The sequence below is a fragment of the Phyllopteryx taeniolatus genome, chromosome 15, assembly GCF_024500385.1.
Source record: "Phyllopteryx taeniolatus isolate TA_2022b chromosome 15, UOR_Ptae_1.2, whole genome shotgun sequence".
Classification (NCBI taxonomy): Eukaryota; Metazoa; Chordata; class Actinopteri; order Syngnathiformes; family Syngnathidae; genus Phyllopteryx; species Phyllopteryx taeniolatus.
In genome coordinates this window covers 7,006,507-7,026,848 of record NC_084516.1, presented here as the reverse complement: position 1 = coordinate 7,026,848, position 20,342 = coordinate 7,006,507, and the positions used below count along the sequence as shown (strand labels likewise).

Below are 20,342 nucleotides of genomic sequence, written 5' to 3'. Positions count from 1 at the left end.
CACAAGGTTTAGGTCGCTGTTTTTGATTCGATGCCAACCATTCATTTCTGAATCCCTTTATGTAAGTGGGCGTCTACAGCTGGTGGCTTATGGAGTGTCTCACTGACAACGTGTTTGTGCCAGCGGGTGGCACATAATTGAAGTTGAAAAGGAGCTTTTATAACACACCCACTGCCCTACATACACAAAACAGAAGATTAGCAGAATGGAGGTTCTGTGACGATTAGTTACTATCGTTATAAAAATGCATTTGCAAAAACAAAATCCTCCGACCTAATGGAGGTTTGATACCCAATAAACATCGGGTCCCGATGTGGTCTGATCTTCAGCTTAATCAAAAAAATAAACAGTCTGGTTAAACTAATACCACACAATTAAATGTTTTCATATTTTCGTTGTAAATACCATGTAAACCTTCACACGACAGGGAGAGAAAAAAGTAAGTGAACATCAAGGCTATGGATTCTCCAAGAGCTAATCAGTCCAATCAATGAGACGAGATTGGAGGTGTGGCTTAAAGCTGATCTGGCCACTGCAAAACACAAACCAGAATTAGAATTGACTCCTGTCACGAAGCATTGCCTGATGTGTACCAGGCCTCGCTCAAAAGAGCTCTCAGCAGACCTATGATTGAGAATTGTTGACTTGTATGAAGCTGGAAAAGGTTACAAAACTATCTCTAAACCTCTTGATGTTCATAAGCCCACTGTTAGACAAACTGTCTTTAAGTGGAGAAAGTTCAGTAATACTACTTTTCTTCCAAGTAGTGGTGCACAGCACTACTGGCAAAATATTCTGCAGAGAGATGAAACCAAAGTTGAATTGCTTGGCAGGAACACACAGCGCCATTTGTGGAGGAAAAAAGGCACAGCACACCAACATCAAACCCTTATCCCAACTGTGAAGCAAGGTGAAGGGAGCATCATGGTATTGGTGTGCTTTGTTACCTCAGGGCTTGGACAGCTTGCTATCATCAATGAAAAAAAAAAATACACAAGTTTCTCAAGATGGCGGCATGGTGGCTGACTGGTTAGAGCGTCAGCCTCACAGTTCTGAGGTGCGGGGGTCAATCCCCGGCCCCGCCTGTGTGGAGTTTGCATGTTCTCCCCGTGCCTGCGTGGGTTTTCTCCGGGCACTCCGGTTTCCTCCCACATCCCAAAAACATGCATGCATTGGAGACTCTAAATTGTCCGTAGGTGTGAATGTGAGTGCGAATGGTTGTTTGTTTGTATGTGCCCTGCGATTGGCTGGCAACCGGTTCAGGGTGTACCCCGCCTCCTGCCCGATGATAGCTGGGATAGGCTCCAGCACGTCCGCGACCCTAGTGAGGAGAAGCGGCTCAGAAAATGGATGGATGGATGGTTTATCAAGATACTTTGCAGAAGAACGTGAGGCCATCTGTCCAACTACAACACTTTTGAAAAGAGGAATGGTCCAAAATTCATACTGATCATTGATTCTGTTCAACTACAGGAAATGTTTGGTTGAGGTTATTGCTGCCAAAGGGTCAAGGCTCAACCTATTATTACATCCAAGCGTTCACTTACTTTTTCCTCCTTGTCATGCGAATGTTTACATTTTATGCACAATATAATAAGATATGAAAACATCTAACAAAAAATCAATCGCTCGGTCTGTCTGTCTGTCTATCTATCTATCTTTCCAGTAATGTACCCATGTGTATAAATAAAGCTATTTGAGGACATGCACTGATGGTGCAGGTGTCTGGACTTGTGTTTATTCTGTCTGGACTAAAAAAAAAATAAAAAAAATGGGCTCGGTGTTCTGAGTCGTGACTCGCCTGCTTGCTCTCCCGTTATCTGGCCGTGTGCCTGTTGGAGCTCCGGAAGCGATGCTCCAGAAGGCGCGAGAGGGCTGCAACATCCGCGCCCGGCAACCAATCGGTCGCCTCTCCGCGGCAGCCCTCTTTGCAGTGGGAGGGGCCAACGGCGGGGAAGCTCGGTCACGCTGCGTGGGCTGGCTGAGCGTGGAGTAGAAAAGGGAGCTGAAGCCGAGCCACTATTTAGCAGTCGAGCCGAGAACACAAGCAACGCAAGCCGGAGCTTTTTCAGCACCAGCGCCGAGTGGACAGAGACACCGCAGCCCAGCAACTCCAAGCCGACTTGAGCAGCATCATGGTTCTCATCTGGACACAGTTTGGAGTCAAGCACAAAAATGTCAACGTCAAGTGCAAAGTTCGGGTGATGCACAGAGGAGACAGCTTGGGATCGGCTTCATCCGCTGTAAGTAGGACATTCCTTTTATATGGCACACATGGGATTTACTGGAGGGCATCTTTATGTTTAATGGTCCATGTTCAAAACGTATTTTAATCTTAGAATTATACCTATTATCATACGCCTAACATATATTTTAAAACATATTATATCGTTGCAAATGCTTGTAGCATTTGAATTTAGAAGTGCTAGAAAAATTTGGTGTTTCTTACTGCACACAAATATTGCCAAGTAAGAAAAAAGAAAATGTATTTACAAATACTGTATCTAATATATATATACAAGTACTTGAAGAATTTGGGCAATGTATTTAAAATATATCTGTTACATTTAAAAACATACGCAAATGTTTATCTTACAATTATCTTCAAATTATTTATCATTTTGTAAATTACATTTCCTTTTTAACTGCATGTATAAATGTAAAATGATTCATGTTAATACAATGGAATGGTGAACCTTGACCATCATTATGGATGGTTCTTGTTGGAGAATGTGCACACAAAAGTGTCATTAGTTCACAGTGCACTGCCATTTAAAGTAAAGAAGAAATGAAGGCTTAATAGATGTGATCCAAATGCAAACGTATCATCTATCCAATGGCTGCAGAGAAGCTCTGTTGTCAAGGAAGTCTGCCCCTTCTTCCTCCTCTGAGTCCCCCGACCCCACCCCACTGCTATGCACCAGCCTTTAAAATTCACAGCAGACAGAAAGTACAGAGGCAGCAGAAGGAATGAAGAAGCTAGTGGTACCACTATGGAATGAAAACATATGAATGGTAATGTGTCAATCCCGCCTCGTCCCTCCTTGCAGGAAGGCACCAAATCGGAGCCGGACGCCCCCTGTCTTTCCATCAAGCCCAGTGCCGGCAAGGACTTCTACAAAGTCTTGGGCGTGGCGCCGGACTCCAACGAGGACGAGATCAAGAAGGCCTACCGCAAGATGGCGCTCAAGTTCCACCCAGACAAGAACAGCGACGCCGACGCCGAGGACCGCTTCAAGGAAATCGCCGAGGCCTACGAGGTGCTGACCGATCCCGGGAAGAGGAGCGTCTACGACCAGTTCGGAGAGGAAGGTGAGCGTCAAGTATTTGTGAATTTGGAGACTGAGCCGCTCCCTGTGTGCCTTTTACTGCAGTTAGGCAGCTCACCAAAGTAGAGTAAGGCCAAGTAGTAAACCCAGTCTGTGTCTTTAAGACTTCCACGGTTATACGAATTCTCTGGCAACCAATCAGCAGACCGCAGTAGCTTTAGCTCTGATGTTTAGGTACCAAAGGTGCCAAAAAGTAGTAAGGTATTCGATAAGCATTCGTATCCCCGCCCGAGCGCATGTCGTCGTCGTGTCCCTGGGCAAGACACTTAACCCACATTGCCTACGACCGAATGTGGTTGTATGTTTGGTGGTGGTCGGAGGGGCCGCAGGTGCAGAATGGCAGCCACGCTTCTGTCCGACTAGTTGTGGCTACACAAGTAGCCTACCACCGCCTGGTGTGACTGAGGAGTGAATGAATAATGCGTGAAATTGTTAAGTGTCAGAAAAGCACGATATAAGAGTAATGCATCATCATTATTATTATTATTATTATTATCATGAAATGACCCATCTGTCTGTCCATTCAGGTCTCAAGAGCGGCGTGTCTGTGGCGGGACAGGGCAACACTTTCCGCAAGCACTTCCCCACCGACCCGCACGACACCTTCTCCTCCTTCTTCCACGGCTCCGACCACTTCGACATCTTCTTCGGTCACGACGGCGATGACGATGAGCTCTTCAACCCCTTTCGCCGCTTCCCCTTCAGCCACGTGGGCGGTTACCCCGGCCACGAGGGCGGCGGCCTGAGGCGGGGCGGGCGGCGGCCGTGGGGCAAGGCGCTAGTGCGCGAGCTGCCGGTCAGCTTGGAGGACGTGTTGCACGGCTGCGCCAAGCACGTCAAGATCACCCGCAGCCGCCTCGGTCCGGACGGCCGCAGCCTGTGGACAGAGGACAAGGTGCTGAACGTGGTGGTGAAGAAAGGCTGGAAGGCGGGCACCAAGATCACCTTCCCCCGGGAGGGCGACGAGACACCCGACAACACGCCCGCCGACGTCACCTTCATCCTCAGGGACGAAGAGCACCCGCAGTACAAGAGAGACGGCTCCAACATCATCTACACGGCCAGCATCACCCTCAAAGAGGTGAGGTATCTTTGTCTCGGTGGTCGCGTTTCAACCAAGCGCTACGATTCTGTCGGCATACACAAATCTCTGCCTATCAATAAACAAAGCGCAGTGGCTCCGCCCCCAAAAAATCTCCAAATGAATTCCTCCAAGATGAAAAGTAGTCAATAAAAAAGCCTTTTGGATTCTTCACATTGCAATCAGTGAAACTCTCGGGCTCTGCAGCTCCGTGACTACAAATGAGTCGCTAACTGCGGCTATCAATGAATGCCACAATAGAAAAGTATAAGGCCGCCCGCTCATTAAAGTGTTCCGTTTTCGCAAAGTTTCGATCGGGGAAATTCTCTGGCGTCGAATCGACAAACTGCAGCGTCAGCCTTTAGATACACGATAACTGTGATCGGACCCCCAGGGACGCTGGACAAATTAATTCCACAAAGAAAACTGAAGCTGTAAACAAGCCTTTTGTCTTTGACTAGTTTCAATCCAACCAATTGCAGCTCCACGACTACCATTACTCGCCCAATAATGAAGCTGCCAAGACAATAAAGCCTTTTGTCTTATACTCGTGCCAATGTTGCTGTATTGTGGGATTCTTTGGCGTTCAATCAATCCACTGCAGTAGCTTCAGCCATTTGGTCCTCCAAGTAGAGGATATTCGGTAACCATCACAACTTCTCAATGATGAAAAATGCAACGACAAACAAACAATCGGTACCTTACAATAAAATGTGTTACAAAACCTGCCACTGCTCCACTACGCCCACACGACACTTCCTCTCGTTTATGCAATCACTCGATGACCGAAAAGACTTCAATAAGACACAGTAGGCACTACCGAAGCATCGCAGCCTGTCATCTCGTTACCTCATCCGCCCCCGCTAGGCTCCGCGCTAAATTTAGCTCGCTTGCTCTGTGTGATGCTGCAAAGGAGGAGGAGGAGGAGGCGGCGGAGGCGTTTACGTCTCTTTAGCTCTCCCTTCATGCGCGCCCACGCTCGGCAAGATTAGCAGGGCAGCAGTCGCAGCAGAGAACGGGCCCGGCGAGCTTCCTTCCTTTGCGTAACAGGCTTTTTAGTACGACTGACACATTTCTGGCTTACGCAACTTGACACCTTCTGAACAATTACGAAAGTTTCCTTTCTTTTACACACTTTCTCCAAGCCCTTGCAACCTATCAACCACATCCAATGACTGTGATTGGTTGCCCAAGAACAGGGTACAATATTTGGCATTTCATTCGGATAAATGAAATCCACCCTTTACGAATCCAATGATTCGATATTATGCTACTTGACACTTTTCCAGTCATTACGAAAACCGCCCTCCAAGAGAGTTAACGTTTCCTTTCTCCTCTCCACTTTTTCCAGGCCCTTTGCGGCTGCACGGTCAACGTTCCCACGCTGGACAACCGCCTGATGCCCCTGCCGTGCAGCGACGTCATCAGGCCGGGAGCGGTGCGGCGCCTGCGGGGCGAGGGCCTGCCCGTTGCCCGAAGTCCGTCGCGGCGGGGCGACCTGGTGGTGGAGTTCCAGGTGCTTTTCCCGGACAGGATCCCGCCGCAGTCGCGGGAAATCATCAAGCACAGCCTGGGCCAGTGCTAGCCTGCTCGGCAGAACAAAAGGAAAAATTCCCTGGCGAGTAATTGAAAAACTGCAGCACCACCCTTTAGATACCCAAAGACTGTGATTGGTCCCCAAAGAAAAGGGTCTAAAAAAGTAGTATTTGACATTCTGTTCCCACCCACAACATTCTTTGGGAACCAATCGACAAGCCACAAAATTATCTGGCGACCAACGGAGGGACCACAGCTCCAAGCAATAGGTATCCAATGGCTCAGGTGCCTGTTCCAATTGGAGGTGCTATACAACCAATCACAAACGCCCATTGTGCTCCGTGCAGGTGGACCCCATAAAACCTGACAAAAGTGCTCTTTGGTATCTGAGGACGTCTCCATTTTGCCTTTCTCTCCGATGAAAAGCGTATTCTTATCATGTGTACTGTTATCACTGCAGTATGTTATTCGAGTCTGTATAGACTTAACACAAGGCGGCGGGGGGGGAGGGGTTGAACTACTTGACTATAGTTATATATGGTACTCATATAGGACTTTTACATTGATTTTCTTACCGTGTACTTGTGTGCAAAGATCTCCTTTGTGTACAAAAAAATCACAAACAACGTTGTCTCTAACAGAGACTCATGTGTCAATTGTTCTATTGAATTGAAGGTTGTCAATGATATACAGTGTCTTACTAGGAGCTGGCAGCATGAAATTAATTAAACAGAATGCAAAAACTTGAAATCCTCTTGTCTTGTCATGTTTGACGCCCCTGGTCTGCTTCAATCAGTGACATTTTTACTTTTACTTCGTTACTCCTCACCACTGTGAGTACTTCTTTTGCCACCTGACTCGATCAAGCTTCATCATGGTAGTGCGAGAGCTTTTTTGCATGCAGAGATCCTGCCCACCGTCGCCCCCCTGCGGCCTTTTCTCGCCACAGCCACGCGCGTCATAGTGAACATAATTGCGCGCAGCTGCCGCTCTGTAATGTCGCTCAGTTTGTGGCGCACGCGGTATGCGTCCACGAGGATGGTGAAGGACGAGCCTCTCGTTTGCAGAAAAGATGCACAACGAACACAAAGTGGTTGATTGACACGCCAAACCACGTGTGGCCGCACGATTGGAATCAATCGAGATCAGCGGGAGAGAGAGAGAGAAAAAAAAAAGCCCTTTTCAATGTCCACTGGGATGACATGTCGCACCCACGTCAGAGCAGCCCACCCACCCCCAGCCTGAGCGAGGGTTACCCGGTGCCCAGCCTCACCCTGGTGGTCCTGCTGCTCATCCCCGCCGTGGTCGTGCTGCTCCTGCTCAACTGCCTCTTCCTGGGCTACAAGCTGCTGCTCCTCTCCAAGGCGAGGCCTCGGCCGCGGTCCCCAGACGACGCGGTGGGGTTCCTGCAGCGGGCCCGGAGGTCGCCCGACGCGGAGGTGTTCTCAACCCGGAGGCCGTACATGTCGCTGTCCGAGCCCGCCCTGCCTCGGCCGCGGGTCACCTCCTCCAGGGCTTCTTCGTCCGGCAGGGGGCAAGGGATCTGGCTGCTGAGGCCGGGGTCCGGGTCGAGGACGCCCAGCAGCATCCGGGCGGCGGCGGCGGTGGCGGTGTCGGCCTCCTCCTCCTCCTCCCGGGCGTCCAGATTCAGCAATGCCGAGAGGCGTCACAGCGCGCCGGGGTTGTCTCAGTCCAGCGACTCGGAGGCCGACACCAGAGGCAACCTGGTGCCGCCCAACTCTCCCACAGTGAGTCCTCCTCGAGGGAAAAAGAAAAACTACATTTTACAAAAAAAAAGCTGCAGTTTTCAATTTTGGGGGGGGTTACCTGCTACCCAGGGGCGAGTCTAGGCTCGGAGGTTTCGGGGTGCTGAGCCCCCGGCCAGGCAAGATCAATGTGTTTTGCACATTTTAACACATTTTTCATTTAGACATCTCTGAAAGGGAAGCATAACACTTTTGGGGAAAGTTTGACTAAACTATCCAATCTGATGGTTATTTAAATGTTGAAACAGTAAAAGAAGAATGGATTCTATTTACAAAATTAACATTGTAACTCTACTAAGACAACACATTTTGATACTGCAGCACCTCTAGATACATGTTAACCGCATGTTTTTTCTTGTTGTTATTTTTCCCTGAGTACACAACTTCCCTATTAAAAATACAAAAAAATGGACCTTGAATTTTTGGGGGGACTTTTATGTGAAATACAACGCACAATATGTAAAACACATTTACAGAAATTGACTTATGTGAATACTGATAAAAAGTGTACCCTCCATATTCACGGTTCAGTATCAATACCAATTACAGATTGTGTCTTTGAAATCCCCCCCACCCCAACTTGTCCAAGTAGTGCGTTTACAAGGAAGCGGAGCACATGGCTGGCATCCGTCGAACGAGCGCGTACGGGATGCTGACCGAGCCGAGCCCGGGCGCGCTACACCCGCTGGACAAAGTTTACATGGAGTGCGATTTCTACATCCAGCCACCCTCTGAGGGTTCCTGCCCCAACACGTTGGCAGAGGGCTCCGGGCTGGACAGCGACTTTGGTGCCAGTGCAGGTTTGTTGGCGCAGCTCCTCAAATAGATGCGCACTCCAGTTAATCGTCACTTGAATCACTAAATGCCGCACTTCAAATTGACCAAATGATAAAAAACAAGAAGAAACTAGGTGGCTGTGGTTACCTTTTCCATGACTGGTGTGTTGCGGGCGAGATAGCTCAGCAGAGGTGGCATCTTTAAAGCTGCTTGCATTGGAGTTTAAAGAGAAAGTGGAGAGGAAAGAATTGAAACCAGTGTGCTGACAAGCACAGACCACTTCACTGGAGGAACAGTGTGCAACATGGTACAATAATGTCAAAGTACAGTTCTGCCCCTTGAGATATGAGTTTAATTTGTTCTGTGACCACGCTAGTAACTTAAGACACTTGTATCTGAAATCATATTATCCCATTGAAATGAATGATAATGCCATTCATCCACTGCAGCCTCCCACACACACATTTTTTTTTTAAACATTTTTCAACAAAAAGCACTATAATATTGTACTTCACATTAATTAAACCGTTTTTAACCACATTTTTGCTTCAATTCAATTGACATTGTGCTGCTCCCTCTGGTATGTGCACCTTGGCTACCGAGGGGCAATAAGATGGAGACACAGACACACGAAGAAGTAGAGTTTCACAACTGACTCAGTAAGCAGCAGTAATACAAATTTCTGTAAAAGGATAAAACATGAACGACTGTGAGTATTGTTGCATTGTCTGTCTACATGTGGAGATCCATTGTTTGTGTTCAAATATCTGTTGCTTTAAAGTTTATAAGTGACAGCGATGCTATTCGTTAGCCCGTCTATGGCGTACTCCATTGTTAGGATTAAGCTAAATAGACTATTGTAAGGCAAAGCTATGTTATTGTTATAAATACACAATATGTCATTCTTTTTAATGTTTAGATTTGATAGTAAACCTCAACCCGAAGTGGCATTAAACAGCTTGAAGCCTCTGTTTGGGGGAAAAAAAAAAAAAAAACCTAACCCACTATCTGCCACACTGTTGCTTGGAGTTGAGCTCACTGACACCAAACAGCACTCGTATCTCAAATTTCTGCTTAAAAGTTAAAGCACAAAAAAAAAAAGTCTGAACGACAGCTCTTATTTCAAAACTAGCAAGTCGGCTCACTCAAGGCACCATTGTAATATATACATACACACGTTTTAAAATGAAAATACCAGTTCAATTAAATAAGAAAATAAAAGTTTAGATACAAATTAATAACTACACAATACAATAAATGTTAATTTAAAAATGAAAATATTTTTAATAAATTCTTTACAAAATGAAAGACATAAAATCACTATTTTGTAAATATGAAACTGATCTACAGTAGTTGCCAAATTGTGTTCAAGGTGTGTCCCTGCGGATTTTGTCGGCGGACAGCGACGGCTTGTCCAACGGCGTGCTGACGTCAGCGTTGGAGTGGGACTATTACGACCCGTGCTACGTCAAGCAGAACCACGTGCCCAAACACAAACACCACTGGCCTGCCGTGCACAGCAAACAGTACTGGGTGTAAAAAGTCCATTTACTTTTGAGTGTCTATTTATAGCTTATTTATTCTATTTAAAAATGTGGACATAATTTAGTTTTAGTTTGTCTCACTTATCACAAGGACTTCGGCTCGCACACTTTTTGAATGCATCAGAATGAATTTGTTCAATGTATATTTAAGTTTCACAATGTTTAAATATTCGTTCATTCTACACCTTTCACATTTAAATTCTCTCACAATTGCACCATGTTCACCAAGTTTGTTTGATTCACCAATAAAGGGTAATTAAAAAAAACAAAAAAAAAACACTTTGAAACATGTAGTGGAAGTTGCGCTGATGTCATATTTACTTTTTAAAAAAATGTACACCAAGTACGATTTAACTAAAAATTACAATAAAAGGTTTTATTTCTAAAAAGTGTATTTTTGTATCCACAAACATTTTGCAGTTAAAACATTAACACTGTGCTTGAATAACGTACATAAAAGCTATGTATTGCACAAATAATGCACCGAAATGTTTGAAAACATGCAAACGTATGTGCTTGAATAAAACTAAACTCTACCACAAGAGGGAGCTTGCGTACCACTAGATTACTTTTAGTATTACTGCTCTAGTGCACGCTTGCACAGCCATCAAACCAGCAATTATTAGGCTTCCCACAAAGAACATATTAGGTAAGAGTCACGGAGTATAACTAGCCACATGCCTAATCGGTAAACAAACACATTGTAGCTCAGCTTCTGGCTAGTGGATGTCACGGCTAACATATGTTCATACATTTTTAGAAAACGAGCTTGAGTTGTTTTGTCTTTTTCCCCCTCTCATAAACCATTACACCCTGTAGCGATTGATAGATTTATGAGCTTACACAGTTCAACAACAATAACTACGACAGGGCCAAGTTGGACACCTCTGCTGCAGATGAGAGAATCTGCCTGTGTAAAATCAAATGTCAGTGGTTGCCATTCCATTGAGTAATGGTGCCTGAAATATTAAAAATGTCAGTTGATGAGGGGAAAAATAACATGCTCAGATTCCACTACTTTTTGGACTTATTAAAGACTAATTCTCTACATCTACTGGTTGAAGGATAGTTCAAAATCAGTAGGAATAGCAGTCTGTTCAAAAAGTCCAAATAAACAGAAGCCGTACATTCGTTGGAATACTTTTTATTCTCCTGACTGTACATTAGAGATCAAGTGTTCATAGAAAGTTCAACAGACCGAGCACTATGTAAACATGGAACACAAGCAAAAACGCAACATAGAAAGAGGAGACTGCGTCATCACACATTACTCAAAGCTGGAGAGGAAGTTGAGCACAATCTGCTTGAGCTTGGCGTCTGAGGCCTCGGAAATTTTGCCGTCGGCCCTGCGAGGAGGAAAGTCACAGAAATTAACATTATTGTCTTTGTAAAGGAAGATTTTATTATATATTTTTTTTAAATTGTGTCATGCAGTTTTTTGTTGTTTTTTTTTTTAGGGGGGGGACTTTGCTGAATGAATATCGGCCCCAACATCCTAGCATTGTAAATGGCAAAAGTCAACCAAAAAAAAAACTGAAAATGTAATTCGTGTTTCACAAACTCACACAATCCTTTACTATGTGTCCACCAGATGGCACTACTATTCCCCAATTCAATAAACCCCAAACTTTTTGGGGTTTATATTACCACCTACTCAGTGTTAACTACTGCAGGTGTTAATGAAATAAGCCCTCAAAAGTGCAATGCATTGTGAGGTGAAACTTACTTGATGGCAGCCAGCAGGTCTTGTTGCTGACTCAGGATGTGCTGCAGAAAGGCCTTCTCAAACTTTGTGATCTTGCTGGGCTCCAGCTTGTCCAAGTGTCCCCTCACGCCGGCGTAGATGACGGTCACCTGCTCTTCGATGGCCATGGGAGCTACAGGAAGACCGGGGAAACCGTGTCTCAAAAACCAAAGCCCAGTGCGTATTCTGGTAGGGACCAGTCGGGACTTACAGTACTGGCCCTGCTTGAGGAGCTCGGTCAGACGCACGCCGCGGTTCAGCAGCTGCTGCGTGGCGGCGTCCAAGTCAGAGCCGAACTGGGCGAAAGCGGCCACCTCGCGGTACTGGGCCAGCTCCAGCTTCATGGTGCCGGCCACCTGGCCGGGAAGAAACGTAACAAACGGAAGTCACATTTGTGAGTTTTGTTGGATCGCTTCTGCAGAGACCCGTCGAGCGGAACCGACCTGCTTCATGGCCCTGGTTTGGGCGGCAGATCCGACACGTGACACGGACAGACCGACGTTGATGGCGGGACGGATACCTTTGTAGAACAGCTCCGTCTCCAAGAAGATCTGAAGGAGAAGCCCAAAAATTAAGGTGTTACATAGTCAACAAATCTAAAAGTGATTCAGAGTGATAAGTCAGCATTTTGGCGAGAAATGTGAAGCCACCAAATTTGCCTATCAAATGTTTTTAGGATCGCGTACTTTACCAATTTTCCCACTGATTAACTGAGCAAGCGGAGGAAAATTTATTTTGCATTATTAAACAACATTACCAACACACAATACAATAATGAAGTGTAGTGTAGTGCGCTGTTCACTGACTAGCCAATTTGGTGACAGGGCCACAGAAGCTAGTGTATGACTGTGCCTAATACATGCTGCTTTTGTTCAATAAAGTGGTAGACTATATTAAATTTCCGAACAGTGTTTAAGGTAATCTTGCATCAGCAATCGGAGCCGTACTATCGTGTAAAACAGCACTGCTTTGCGGGAGACACATTGCACGTTATCTTCTGTTTTTAATCCAATTCTTTGGACATTTTTCAAAAAAATTTTTTTAGACAGACCATTTCATCCATTACGCCAACTTATTTCTACACGAACCAGGGCGTGCCTCCACAGTACCATTCGTGTGGGGAAAATGATCACTGCCAAGCTACGAGGCAGAACTTTTGCGTCAACCTTTTCTGTAATCAAATTATTTGAGTTATCTTTGAATGGCAGATTAAGAACAATTACGGCCTTAATGTTTATAAAATGTAATGAAGACTTTCTTCCATGTTAAAAGTCAAGGGTGTGGAACTTTCGGCCAATATGGTTTGCGAGATCATTTGATTCAGCCCACCCAGAGATCAAAAACAATAAAAACATTAATGGAACCGTTTTAAAAAGCCCCACAAATGCCCTGAATAATTTAAAATAATTGTATAATAAATATTTGCCCAAGCATTGCATCATATTTTCAAAAATTCAGTATGCGTGGTATCTGCTGGTTTAAGCAAGCCAAATTTAAGACTTTTTAAGGGGCCATCAAATTTAAGACCTTAAGTTCACAAAATGTGTCCATCTAAACAGTTGTTAGAACTCTTTTTAAGACCTCTGAATGATGTATTGAATGATTAATCTTCATTTTCAGAGGATAACTAATGGGTTAATTTTGGAAGATCCAATTTGAGAGTTCAGGAAAAGCTTCCCCCAGCTATTCTAAGCAAAAACTAATGGCGATTCGTGGTTACCTGTCCGTCTGTGATGGAGATGACGTTGGTTGGAATGTAGGCTGACACGTCGCCGGCCTGCGTCTCAATGACGGGCAGGGCGGTGAGCGAGCCGCCGCCAAAGTTGTCGTTCATCTTGGCGGCCCTCTCCAGCAGGCGGGAATGCAAGTAGAAGACGTCGCCCGGGTAAGCTTCGCGACCGGGCGGGCGACGGAGCAGCAGGGACATCTGACGGTAGGCGACGGCCTGGAGGAGGAACAAGCAGTTATTTGGATTAGCTATTTATTTTTAATCAAAACACCGCAACCCAGTTTCTGAGGCACGCTTTTCCCCATTTCTTTGTATCCACCATTATATGTAGCACATTTTCCATTTTTGCAGCTATGCAAGCTTTACTCCCACTTAATCACTTTTATTTCTTTTTTTATTGTTTTGGTGACCCAGCATTTTGCGATTGGGCTTGGTCGCTATCTGTAATTCTCTTGCTAAATCAAATGCTCAAGTCATTTAATTCAATTAAATATGTTTTTCAATTACATTTAGGATTAAATGTCTTAATATAGAATAATAATTAAATAGAATGAAAAGAGTTTGCTGATCATGATTTAATGCTGCAATCAAGTTCATTGTGCTGCTCCTGATGTGCCTGCCTTGGCCACCAGGCGGCAGTACAATGCAGTCATCCAGAAAAAGATTTTTAGTAATACTACTATTGCTACTTTTTAATATTGAGCTTCTGTAATATTAGTCATTTTTCGTGCGGATAAAGACTATATGCCTATGAGTATTGTTGAATTATCTGTCTACATGTATTGCTCCACCATTTGTGTTCAAATATCCGTTGCTTCTAAAACCGTAACAATCGATGCTAATCTTTACCACCTTTTACAATGGTGTTTTGCATTGTTTGTTAACATTCTAAAAACTGTTTGATTGTTTCAAAGGTGAATTTACAAATAGAATGGTGATTATGTACCTTCAGCAGCAAAACCTCACCTGTTTGGAGAGATCGTCATAGATAATGAGGGCGTGCTTGGCATTGTCCCGGAAGTACTCGCCCATGGAGCAGCCAGAGTAGGGCGCCAGGTACTGCAGAGGGGCGGCGTCGGAGGCGGTGGCCGACACCACGATAGTGTACTTCATGGCATCCGCATCCGTCAGCCTCTTGACCAGCTGGGCCACGGTGGACCTCTTCTGCCCGATAGCCACGTAGATGCAGTACAGCTTCTTCTTCTCGTCGGTGCCCTCATTGAACCGCTTCTGGTTGATGATGGTGTCGATGGCGATGGCAGTTTTGCTAGGGAAACACATTTACAAACTAAGCGATACGGCTCCATCTCGGGATTAGGATAAATAGTGTTTTCATAGCACTCGGAATCAATCAACCACAAATTGAATCGCTTTAACATTTGTATTGAAAAGAAATGCAGTGACCAGCAAGCCATTAAAAAAAATTTATGGATATATGGTATTCATTTATTGCATGATTTTTAATTGAATTTAGGAGAATAATGTAGTTGGCTGCCGAAAGGGGCTGCAGAAGTAATTTTAAGACAGTGTACCAAAACAACACTTGCACAGTCTATTTAATATATTTGCAGAAGTAAAATTGTCTTATTTAGGAGCAAATACTGTAGTGTGCTGACTTAAATGGCAGTTTAAGTAATTTCAATCATTTAAATCTTTAATTATAACAAAGAACGCAAATTTATTTGATCTATTTGCTATAGATTACATGTTAAATTAAATTTGGGACCAAATACTGCAGTTTGATGCCTAATGAAGTCATTAAATTATTTTAGTTTATTTTTGTTTAATTTAAATTGCAACGTAATGTTTATTTATGTTCAGTTCAGGGTGTATCCCGCCTCCTGTCCGATGACAGCTGGGATAGGCTCCAGCACTCCCGCGACCCTTGTGAGGATAAGCGGCTCAGAAAATGGATATCGCAGTTGGCCGCCTGAACGAGCTGCTGAAACCAAAACAGGGTGTAAAAGTACATGCTCTCCAATGGTTCCTACATGTAATACAAATGCAAAAACGGGGAGAACGATATTTATAGACTCAGACCGAATGCCATTAGGAATATAAATTCCCAATTCCATGAGCTAAATTAATTATTTTTTGCAGTTGTCATGTGATTTTAAATGTTTACCTTTGCGCTTTAGGTTCCGCTACCATTCGTTAACAATTCAAATGAAATTGATTCATTTCTTCTTGCTTATTCATTAGTTTTGTATTGTGTGTTAACACTTAGCTAGAGGAAGGCAAAGTTATGTGGTTGTTTTAACTACACAACGCTTCATTTTCTGTTTAGTTTGACAGTAAACTTCAACTGGGAGTGGCAAAAACACCTTGAAGTCTCAATTTTTAAGTAATATTTCACTGTGGCAAACTACTGCTTGTTGTGCAGTGAGTTGAATGCATTGCCACCATCTACTGCTCGTATCTCAAATTTTTGCTAGCACATCAGAGCAAAAATAAATAAATAAATACATTTTTAAAAAGCTGCGGCTTGTATCTGGGAAAACTCGTTAAGTCAGGCCACTTGTAAATCAAGGTACCACCGCACTGTAAGTGTGTTTGATTAAGTCTTCCTACCCGGTCTGCCTGTCGCCAATAATGAGCTCACGCTGCCCGCGGCCAATGGGCACCAGACTGTCCACGGCTTTGATGCCAGTCTGCATGGGCTCCCTCACAGAGATACGCGGGATGATGCCAGGGGCCTTAAGGCCCACGCGCCTGCGGGTCTTGGAGCCAAGGGGGCCCTGTGACAGAACAGGCAATAAAAGTCAGGACCCTCTTGTAAAACTGTGATGATGCAGTAGCGGTAAGTTTGGAATTTAATCACCTTTCCGTCAATGGCATTTCCCAGTGCGTCCACAACTCGGCCCAGCAGCTCCTCCCCGACCGGCACGTCCACAATGGCGCCTGTCCTCTTGACAATGTCGCCTTCTTTGATTAACTTGTCGTTACCGAAAACCACCACGCCGACATTGTCCGGTTCCAAGTTCAGAGACATTCCCTGGAAACAAGCGGAAACAAAAAAACAATAAGTGACTTCTTTTGGATACCACTTTTTCTTTTTTTTCTTTTTTGCAGGGAAATAAGCAGCAAATGTAAGAGCAAACCTTAAGTCCAGAAGAGAACTCCACCATCTCCTCAGCCTGCACATTTCGGAGACCGTAGACTCGGGCGATACCGTCACCAATGGACAAAACACGGCCGGTCTCTTCCAAGTCAGCGCTGGTGTCCGCTCCCATGATCTTCTCCTCCAGGATGGAAGAAACCTCAGCAGTGCCTTTTGATCAAGTGAATAATGATAGCGATAAATAAATGTTATTTTTCAGGGTTGATACTGATTATTGGTAGTCAAAAAGGCTAATGAACTAATATTTGGAGCAGATATTCATTTGCAGTAAAAGGGAAATTATTGGTGTGAGAATTTTTAATACAAACTCACACACTTAACTTTGTTTAAATGCCCTTAAGCATATTTATTAAAGTACTTTTTCATTTTTGAAACATGCTTAAGTTTTGTTTTGTTATCTCTCACAATAGACATCTTTGTTTTAAGATTCTAACAAAAAGTGCAGCGAGGTCCTTATGTCTTATGAAGTTTACATAGCTTCGTAAAGTTTTCTAGAGTAAACAAAGTTTTTGTTTTGTTTTAAGAACAATGTGTAAGGAGTTCCCAAGGTCAGTAACATCTCTTAAAAAGTTAACAAAAAATTTAAATAAATAAATAGTTCCCTAAACTTTACCCAGTTGTAAATTGATCTCTTATCGGCTTTCAGATTTTTTTATTTTTTTTAAAGACCAATGCCAATATGCTTCAAAATGCTGAATATCAGTTCCGATAATAGGCTTGGTCTATAATTGTTCTAACCCTAAAGAATAACCAGCAGGTCTTAAATTCAATGATCAGGTAGGCCTGGGCACCTTACCATTTATTTTACCCGCGAATATCCATCCATCCATCCATCCATTTTCTTTACCGCTTCTCCTCACGCGGGTCGCGGGCTGCTGGAGCCTATCCCAGCTATCTTCGGGCAGGAGGCGGGGTACACCCTGAACCGGTCGCCAGCCAATCGCAGGGCACATAGAAACAAACAACCATTTGCACTCACATTCACTCTGACGTGAAATTTCGAGTCTTCAATCTAACTGCCACGCATGTTTTTGGGATCTGGGAGGAGACCGGAGTGCCCGGAGAAAACCCACGCAGGCACGAGGAGAACATGCAAACTCCACACAGGCGGGGCCAGGAGCACAATCATTCTGAAATACTCAAAGTAACTGATTTTAAATAAACAGTAATCACCCAGGCTTATAATGAGGCCAATGTACCATTTTACCACACTGACCTGTTTTCTGCATCCATGGGCGGGTGGTGTGGAGGTTCTTGACTCCCACACATGCTGCAGCAACATTTTTGGACACCTTTAAAAAAAAAAGAACAGTGAGCAAGGCGATACATTCTCATCAGCCATTAAACAGCGTACTTGATTTACAGTACACATCATCATCCAGAAGGACCTGCAGACGGTGACGAAAAAGCAGTTATCAGATAAAGAAGAATGCCTGGATATTTTATTATGAATTCAGATAGTTGCTTTAAATTGGCATGTTATGTTTTCATAGTAAATCTGCATGCAGAGCTGGACAAACGTGACCTTCACTACGAAAATTCACTGACACAAGCTAATGTGTACCCGTTGACACTGATTGACATTGACACTGAAATGCACAAATTAATGATGTGTCCCAAAAAAAAAGCTGACGAAATATCTGAAATGAATTTGTGGGGAGTAGCAGCCCAGTGACAGGCCCGGTGCCCTCCGTATGCTAGCACGTCCGCAAACGCAACTCCGCCATGATTTTTCGCGTTAAAGGCCTTGCTTTCTACAGCGAAACGAATGAAAAGTGGACTAAATTGACGAGTAGGGACTTACGTAGCCGGCCCGGCGAGGTAGTGCGCGTGCGAGAGCCGCTGCGACACGTATTGACAGCATGTTGGAGTCCTGCGGTGTCCGTCCTGCTCCCTGGGCTGAGCGAGAAGGATAGCGGATGGAACAAGCAAGGGGAAGAAGGTCCCAGTCACCCGGAAGTCATTCACGAGTAAAGCCGGCGTTTTTTTTTTTTTTTGTTTTTTTTATACCTTGTTTTATTATAATGTATATAATAGTAAAATAATTTATTTAATAATAAATTATCATATAATCATTTATTATTTACGGAGCCCCAGAAATGACTGCTACAGCTAGCTACAGCTATAGCGGCCTGGCTATGCGACGTGCCTACGTGCTGACCACGTTAGTAGGGGCAACGTTCCCGTCATAGGCAATGCATGTATATTGTCTCAATATGTTTGACTGAGTGACGACCAATCCAAGGTGAAGTCTGCCTTCTGCCTGATGTCAGTGGGGATAGGCTTGAGCTTTCGGTGACTTTGAACAGGATAAGAGGAACAGAAAATGGATGGATAGATGTTATGCCTGTCACTATACATCGCTGGCATAGATAGTTGAAAAAAGATGTTTTTTTTGTTTTTGTTTTGAATGTGCACATACATACATCACATATAAAATTATTAAAACATATAGCGATAGGATTTTGACAATGTAAAAAGCCAATGAAAAATAACAGAAACTGTGTACACAATGTTAATGTTGCTGTACACCCACCAACCAAATGTCATATTGTAGATATAATGACTGTTTATGAATTGAATCAATAAAACTAACACAATAGAGGTATTCGAAGTTTATTGCACCTTGTTGATAGTCTATAGTCCTACACAACATAACTGGCTGCCACTTTGTAAAGCTTGGCCCGAGACGATTGACAATAGAACAGAACAGAATGACACTTCTATATTGTATTAAAGAAAACCATCCCTCATTGGAAAAAATGGCGACCATCTTCCTCAGACAAGACCGGTGTGTATATCAGCCATGTGTTCAACTGCATGCCCTTTGTCTCTATAGGGGCTTTTCCACCAAATAGCCCAGGAACTCTGAGTTCCTCGTTGAAAAAGGTTCCTCTGGCCGATGTGGTCTGCATTTCCACCGCACCTCTAAGTTCTTTTTCTCCTGCTTGTTGTGAAGCGAGTTGAGTTCCCTGCTATAATACAGTGCTCGTATCGTGAGTTTTAGCTCCCAAACCAAAGCACAAAACAGCCAAACGACTGCTCGCATCTTGAAAAACTCGCAAGCAGGACACGTTTATCGCAAGGCACCAGTGTAGTGTATAAGGAAACACGGAAGTTACCATACGCAAGCAGTCAGTCGATTTATTGTGTGAATGCTTTCAGGACAAAAACTAAGGAATCCAAATCTTTTAAGTAACAGCTTTTATTGAATCAAGGCCATTTTGACAAAACATTTTTAGTCAGAAAGTAATTTGAAAACTACAACTTTGCATCAAGGTTGATTATTTTTTTTTTTCAATTACACCTTCATTTCAAACATTTTTTTTAACCTCTGAGTTAGTTTACAAAACATGACATTTCAACACCTTCCCAACAAACCGCAGCGTTAAGGTCCCTATTTCTTTCACAAGCATGTTTTCCACCTTGAAGACATTATGCAAGAAATACCACAAGCACACATTTGCTTTTCCCAGGAAAAACTAATGCCACACTGGCGCCAACTTGGACTGTGGCGAATGTAACATTTTCTACAAGTTAACACCTGACAGGTTAAACATGGTAACCATAAACATTGATTTGCGATCAAATATGGAATAAAAACTCCTTTCTATTAGCATAGATACCACAAATCACTTTGCTCAGCACCATTCACTATCAATGGTCAATAAAACAGTCAACTCAGGTTGCTTTGGATGCATTTCTCACGTTTTGC

General features: G+C 44.0%; 3 protein-coding genes across 5 annotated transcripts; 2 read left to right on the top strand and 1 right to left on the bottom strand.

The window, feature by feature from the left end:
* The first annotated feature begins 1,984 nt into the window (after positions 1-1,984).
* LOC133490366 (dnaJ homolog subfamily B member 5-like) lies at positions 1,985-6,696 on the top strand. The gene is made up of 4 exons (XM_061800348.1): positions 1,985-2,243; positions 3,051-3,312; positions 3,857-4,410; positions 5,762-6,696. The coding sequence occupies exons 1-4, from the start codon at positions 2,136-2,138 to the stop codon at positions 5,993-5,995; spliced, it is 1,158 nt and encodes a 385-aa protein (XP_061656332.1). The 5' UTR covers positions 1,985-2,135; the 3' UTR covers positions 5,996-6,696.
* Positions 6,697-6,857: 161 nt separating this feature from the next.
* On the top strand, positions 6,858-10,777 carry hwa (huluwa). 2 transcript variants are annotated; one of them, XM_061800349.1, is made up of 3 exons: positions 6,858-7,694; positions 8,305-8,512; positions 9,843-10,777. In XM_061800349.1, exons 1-3 carry the CDS (start codon positions 7,149-7,151, stop codon positions 10,091-10,093), a joined length of 1,005 nt encoding a protein of 334 aa, XP_061656333.1. In that variant the 5' UTR covers positions 6,858-7,148; the 3' UTR covers positions 10,094-10,777. The 2 variants fall into 2 exon arrangements, with proteins under 2 accessions (XP_061656333.1, XP_061656334.1); XM_061800350.1 differs by having other exon boundaries at positions 6,861-7,694; positions 9,862-10,774.
* Positions 10,778-11,161: 384 nt separating this feature from the next.
* atp5fa1 (ATP synthase F1 subunit alpha) lies at positions 11,162-18,587 on the bottom strand. 2 transcript variants are annotated; one of them, XM_061800346.1, is made up of 11 exons: positions 18,432-18,587; positions 17,844-17,919; positions 16,608-16,777; positions 16,328-16,501; positions 16,078-16,244; positions 14,473-14,773; positions 13,498-13,722; positions 12,221-12,328; positions 11,989-12,133; positions 11,760-11,910; positions 11,162-11,379 (listed from the first exon to the last, which is right to left on the bottom strand). In XM_061800346.1, exons 1-11 carry the CDS (start codon positions 18,489-18,491, stop codon positions 11,301-11,303), a joined length of 1,656 nt encoding a protein of 551 aa, XP_061656330.1. In that variant the 5' UTR covers positions 18,492-18,587; the 3' UTR covers positions 11,162-11,300. The 2 variants fall into 2 exon arrangements, with proteins under 2 accessions (XP_061656330.1, XP_061656329.1); XM_061800345.1 differs by lacking the exons at positions 17,844-17,919; positions 18,432-18,587 and adding an exon at positions 17,424-17,546.
* Between the last annotated feature and the right edge of the window lie 1,755 nt (positions 18,588-20,342).